Raw genomic sequence first — 6,958 nt, 5'->3', positions numbered from 1 at the left:
GGCCTTTCCGCAACCTTCGTGCGACCCTTCAATCCATTCAGTTCTCCATCCGGAGTTCATATCCAAATCTGATCCATTCGAGTGAGCCGATCTTAGGGTCCTTCTCCGTCAAAGCCGAATCCGGATCCGGATATCTTGATTTTTTAGTCCGGATATCCGGATCCGTAAATTTTATTAATAACTATTTCAAAAATAGTAATATCTATATATAAAAACAAATTTATTTTAATATATTTTCATTTTTATAATAGTATATATAAATTTTATGTAAATTTTGTAATATTATACATAGAAATAATTAAAAACATTATATATTTTTTTTATTTTTAAATTATTGTTAATATTTTATATATATTAATATTATTTTTTATTTATTTTAAGGATCAAAATCCGGATCCGGATATCCGCCGGATATTATAATTTTTAGAAAGATATCCGACTCCCGGATATCCGCGAACCCCGGATTCGGATAAGGATAATAAAATTATGGATCCGTCGGATAAGGATCCGGATCCGAATATCTTAAAATTGTCCGGATACCCGATCCGTTCCAGGCCTAGTTGTAACACCCCGCATGAGTTGACTACGACTTGCTTTATCAATTGTGTTCGGTTTGGTTACTTCGTTCTATAAAACAATTTTGTTAGTTGTCTAAGTATATTTTTGATTTTGATTTTTTTTTACGTACACCGGTTTTAAAATCATAAGAACTTAGTTTTGGTATTTACTATATTTTTATTTATTATCCAGTCTAAGCAGTAAGAGCACTATTACTACATTCATTGATTAGCTAGATAATTTTGTTCAGTAGAAATTCATCTTCTTGCAATTTTTATCTTCTAATGACCAGCAAAAAAAAATTGAATGATTCAGTGAGAAACCTCAAACTTTTGAACTGATACAAACTTGTTTATCTACATCAAGGTATATTTAGAATGATTTCAATATAATTAACTTGTTTTTCAAAACAAAATGACCGAATTCATAACCCACATGAAATTTTTTGGGTCATCGACTTATTATGTAATGGTACAAAACTGGGTACAAAAGGGTCCATCGATTTGGACTAAGAAAAAGCAAATTGATAATCGCGAAATACCTAACCTTGATACAAAATATCATTTAAATAGACAAAATTTTACACTATAAATACAAACACACACCACCTTCATTTCTTCACACACAACTATTTCTCCCACTCACAAAACAAAAAAAATGGCTACCCAAATATCGATTTTAAAAAACACTCTCGTCCTTTTTCTCTTCACCTTAACCATCCTAACAAAAACCGCGTTCTCTCAACACTGCGGTTTTACAGGATGTGCGAGTTTCATGTGCTGCAGTAGGTATGGATACTGTGGCACCACAGCCGATTATTGTGGCACAGGATGCAGAAGCGGACCTTGCAGCTACGAAAGCGGTGGTGTAGGTCTCAACGCTGGCCCACGTGATAGAATTCCAAATGTTGTCACAACAGCAGTTTTTGCTGGTATCATGAGCAAAGTAGAAAACGGCTGCCCAGCAAAAGGTTTCTACACTCGTCAGGCTTTCATCTCGGCTGCTCAATCGTTCCCGGCCTATCGAGGAACTGTCGCTAAGCGTGAAATCGCCGCCATGTTGGCTCAGTTCTCACACGAATCTGATAGTAAGTGTTCACCATTAAACCTTCTAGTTTCACTTGCATGAGTCTATGTCTACTGCAGCATAATTAATACCCATAACTGATACTGCGAAAAATTATATGTTTATAAACATCAAAAGTACTTGCCTCTATTAGCCCCAGTAGGCTAATATATGTATCAAAATTTCATGGGTACACAAATGATATTTTTTTTTATAAAGAATGTTTTATTTGTTTATGGGAATATTTTATTTATTTAACAAATTACTTTTGGACATCTAATTCTTTTTTTTTAAATAAAAGCGGATATTTTGTAAAGGTTTTTGTTACAAAGAAGAAATAGCAAGAGGAAGGTACTGCCAAGCTAGCTCAGTCTACCCTTGTCAACCGGGAAAGAACTACTACGGTCGTGGTCCTATCCAAATCACGTGGAACGAGAACTACGGTGCAGCCGGAAAGTTCCTTGGACTCCCTCTATTGACTGATCCAGATATGGTGGCTCGGAATCCTGATGTGGCCTTTAAGTGTGCCATGTGGTTCTGGAACGAAAAGGTTCGTCCCGTCGTGGACCAAGGCTTTGGAGCCACCACACGTAGGATTAACGGTGGGGAGTGCGACGGTGGGAGTCCGACAAGGGTGCAAAGCAGAGTTAATCGCTACTTGGAGTTCTGTAGGCAGTTTGGGATCTCTCCTGGAACAAGTCTTAGTTGTTAAAGACATTAAATGTGGTTAATATGGCAACCTTCATGCTATCATGTTGGTCTCGCGCGTGTGAGTTACTAAGTAAATGGTGTGTGAATAAAAAGGTTATGAGGTGTAACCTAATGAATGTAACATACTATCATGTGTTGTCTGTATCAGTTGTCATAAAATAATGTATCCATAATAAACACTTGTGATTCTTCTCTTTTGCAGGTTAGTTCTTTCACTTTGTCTCTTTTTCTGTTTTGTTTCTCTCTTAATCTCTCACTGTTTTTCTCTGTTTTGTTTATGCAAGACTTTGTTTTACCAAACTTATTTTTCATTCATTCTTGCATAACATCTTATAGTCGATCACACTTGACCTATATGGTAGACTCCTTACTGACTCTAATCATATTTCCTTGCTCACTTAAACCTAGTCCATACTTCTAGTCTTTAGACTAATCTTACACTCCAAACTTTACTATTCTAACAACTCTTACCAACTTCATAATACAACAACTCTTAACTTATATTAGTTAACAACTAACTAGTTAATACCTTAACTTACTAACGACTTGTTGACTTGAAACTTCTTCTTTCTCTTTCGCTTTTCAATCTTGCTTCTTCTTACCTTTTTGTTCTTCTTCTTCTCACTTGACTTAGTTAACAACTAACTAGTTAATATTCTTTCATTTGTAGGTTTTACTCAAGGAATCACTTCTCAACAAACACATTTACAACATTTACACCCTTTTTAATGACTATTGCAAACAAATCTTACAGAGGAGTGTTACACGTAAATAACAATGTTTTCCCAAAATTTTCAGTAACAAGGACCGATCGATATATACGTCTAAGAAAGTTGATGCATTTTCGAATCAAAGAAGAAACTGTCATTAACACTAGAGGGTTTGTTTCAACTTGTTTTCGTTGCTGTAAGGATTGTTAAGTATTGCTTTGGAACTAGGGAAAATGTCTCATAAATAACAAAATAGTTATAGATAAGATGGTCATGGTCCACTCAAACGTAAAATGAGTGTGGACTTACACATGCGTGATAGGGTTCATAAGCATACAGTTCACAACCGACGTCAAGCGGCAATATTTCAATGGCTTCTTATTTGTCCTCTTCGCCGAACGACCCTTTTAGCAGTCAGACGCTTACTCTCTTAAATCATGAAGATGATTATTTCACATCTAAGAAAAAAAATTTGTTATGCCGATAGTATTTTTGTAACTTTTAAGTTGATTTCTTAACGATATTTTTATATGTAAAGGCTAGTTTATCTTCAAATGAATAGTAAATTACCTTTTACGTGAACAAATATATATATAAGGTTTTAACAAATAACTGTATATGTACAAAATCTAGGATTAGCACAAACTACATTGACTATGATGTGCTTAAGTATTTTTTGAGGTGGCTGCAGAACACCATACTTTATCAATTTTACTTGATCCTAAAACAAACTTTTAGTTTGATACCTACATTTCCTTGCAAACACACAAATTCCTTATAATCACACATTGACTCTTTACAAGAATTTCCGAAAAACCTTTAGGGAAAAAAACCTATAAAGTTTTTTCCTAAAACTTTGTGAACTCTCCTATTCATTTTTCTCTTTGCGTTTTGGTGTCTAATCTGTTGCCTAAATTGTCATTTATAGTTCAGAACTTCTCCCACAGAAGCTAAGCCACTCCGCAATTTTTAACACGAATATTTTTGTTATTCTTTAAACTTGTCCACTTTTTCTAACTAAGGTTAGATTTTCTTATTTCCAACGACTTTCCCTAAGTAATCTTCAATTTTTTTTTCTTATAAACTCGAGGTATCCGACGACTGACCTAATCAATTAATTTTCCAGAGGTTTATCCTTATATATTATTTGTGAAACATTACAACTTTTTTTTGTAGCCACATGTCATCACTAAGATGATTCTTAGAATTACTAGAGAAATAGGTTGGTCCATCTATATATATAATAAACTTTTTATTAAACTAACCATAAATTCATTATTAATGTCAATTATTATTTTCTTAAATAAAAATTACGGAATTGCCTAATGTGGGTAAAGTATATATGACAATTAATGATTTTGAATAAAAAAGATCTGATAAAAAAAAATATCTTCTATCAAATTTGTTTAATTTAAAACTATTAAAATAACTTAAAAAAAACAAAATAACCATATTATAAAAAATTAGATTTTTCTGTATATTTTATATTTTGAATTTTAAAAAATGACTATAAATTACTAAAACTGTTAAAAGTCTCACATTCAAATTTTACGATCCATGGTTTAAAATTTTTGTTATGACAAAATACAAATGATTACAAAATCATATAAGTAAAAGTATAATTTAATTAATCATTAAGATTTAAAATATATATGTATATATATCATTCTAACTTAAACTATAAACCATATTGAATAAATAAATATTTTAGTTTCAAAATTTACTTTGAATATTTTTTTTTGATAAAAGTTTTGAACTAACATTGATAATTTTTTTTAAATTATCAATTACTAAAATTATTAGTCCCACAATGAAAATTTTGTTATCAGTAATTTAAAGTTTTTGCTATTAAAGATACACATGATAAAAAAAACATATGAGTAGAAAACACCATTTAAAAAAAAATAGACATTAATATTAAAAATATACTATGTATGTTAATATCATTTAAATTTAATTACATATCCTATCAAATTTTAAAAAAAAATTGTTTGTATTAATAAAATTGATTTATACGTTCGCACCAATTTTATTATATATGTAATAGTTACTGACTTTTAATTATTTAATATATATTTATTATTTCATAATATGTAAGAACATATAATACATAAAATAATTTATATATATAATTTTTATCCCGCGCAAGGTGCGGGTCTTAATCTAGTCTACTGTTATTAGATAAATTCAATTGCTCGCAATGAAAATTAATTTTCAGTTCTTATGGACTAATTTTAATTTTTTATTGATACCATCTTCGAAATTTCTTTAGTTCAGCTCCACCTAGAGCATTTTCAATGGTGGATTTTTCACCAAGTTTTCATCATTGTAATAATAAATAAAATGACAAAATTAAGAGAGAGAAAAAAGAAAAAGGAAAAAAGAGAAGTCTCTCATGCAAGAGACTCAAATAAAGTTATGAGAGATTGCCTTATGACTTATCCTATTGTGTTTTTAATTTCGTAAAGTTTCTCAAACAAAGTTTTTAATTCTTAAATATAGTGTTTAATTAAAATTTCTCAAATAAAATTTTTAATTTCTTAAAATGAATTATAAATATTAAGTTATACTTATCTTTTATTGTGAGTAACGGTTCTATAGAAAAGAACCAATACTGGTGCTCTTACGTCTTTCAACTGCATTTCCAGTTCCATTTCGGCCATAAAGCTTCTTGCTTCAACTATTATGATTTACGAGGAATCAAAACTAATTAATTAACTATAAGCAACGGTTGGGCTACGAGCCACCATATCTGGATCCTAAGAAAGGAAGTCCAAGGAACCTTCCGGCTGCGCCGTAGTTGTAGTTCCATTTGATTTGGATCGGACCACAACCGTAATAGTTCTTTCCCGGTTGACAAGGGCACCTTAAGCTCAGTGAGCAGTCCCTTCCTCTAGCTATTTCTTCTTTGAAACAAAAACCTTTACATAAACAAAGCAAGATAAATTTATTGCAAAACATGAAATGGATATTCCCAATTAATACTTAGAAGATAATTATAATATCGAATTTATTTTGCAATAAAGCTACTACATCTCATTATTCAATAAACATATATATCTCTGTTTTTTTTAACTACAAAAGTATAAATTCGTATAGACAAATATTTTTTTTTTAAAATAAATTTATTGTTACATCAATTCTTATCAATATTTTACTAAAAATCTAAATGACTAATGCAAACGATTTGAACCGACAAATATTATCCTATAAAACTCCAAAAATGCATTCCTAAAGCTAAATCATATGACCAACGGGCTTGGCTTAGTGGCGTTCGAGGAAAAACCCCAATACGGCGAACCCGTAGTTCGATTTTCTCTGGCCATCCGGACTGTTTTAAATGGTAAGAATACGTGGCTGCTGCGGGCCTCGTGGGATTAGTCGGTTGACTTCGGTCGCCGGATCTCCACGGTTATAAAAAAAAAAAAAAAAGCTAAATCATATATTTGAACCTTAGTATGTTACAGAACAATGTGCAAAACATGAATGGAATATTTGGTGCTATATATTCTTAAATTATTGATTGAACTAAAGCCTAACACATAAGACTATAAGACAATATAACCTTCCTTCACATAAGACTGACTATACGACAATATAACCTTCCACAAGAAATTCTCGTTTACCGGTAATTCAAAACAATCTTAAGAATTTTAAAATGGTTGGAATATGACACGAGCCTACTTTTAATATTCAAAAGAAGATCAATATCATACATTTTGTTCCTTTATGTCTTAACATTATTATTTCTAATAAGACCCTTCCAATAAAGTTTTCTTAAAAAACACTCTCTTCGTTTCTTAAAGTTACATACTCTAGAGAAAATTTTTGTTTCAAAAAAATCTATTTTTTTACATTTTCAATACTTGTTTTATTAACTAATTGCAAACTTCAAAAAACTTAATTGCACATAT

General features: G+C 31.0%; 1 protein-coding gene across 1 annotated transcript; it reads left to right on the top strand.

The window, feature by feature from the left end:
• The first annotated feature begins 217 nt into the window (after positions 1–217).
• On the top strand, positions 218–2,525 carry LOC106395467 (endochitinase At2g43620). The gene is made up of 2 exons (XM_048753357.1): positions 218–1,645; positions 1,941–2,525. The coding sequence occupies exons 1-2, from the start codon at positions 1,216–1,218 to the stop codon at positions 2,333–2,335; spliced, it is 825 nt and encodes a 274-aa protein (XP_048609314.1). The 5' UTR covers positions 218–1,215; the 3' UTR covers positions 2,336–2,525.
• The last annotated feature ends 4,433 nt before the right edge of the window (positions 2,526–6,958 follow it).

This window comes from Brassica napus, chromosome C4, assembly GCF_020379485.1.
Source record: "Brassica napus cultivar Da-Ae chromosome C4, Da-Ae, whole genome shotgun sequence".
Classification (NCBI taxonomy): domain Eukaryota; kingdom Viridiplantae; phylum Streptophyta; class Magnoliopsida; order Brassicales; family Brassicaceae; genus Brassica; species Brassica napus.
The sequence above is the reverse complement of the archived record's forward strand: the minus strand, read 5'-3'. Positions and strand labels throughout refer to the sequence as shown.

Bases quoted from the DNA above. Each gene is read 5' to 3' on its own strand.
- LOC106395467 (XM_048753357.1), top strand. From the start codon at position 1,216: ATGGCTACCCAAATATCGATTTTAAAAAACACTCTCGTCCTTTTTCTC. The intron at 1,646-1,940 runs GTAAGTGTTCAC...TATTTTGTAAAG, and splicing joins GTTCTCACACGAATCTGATA to GTTTTTGTTACAAAGAAGAA.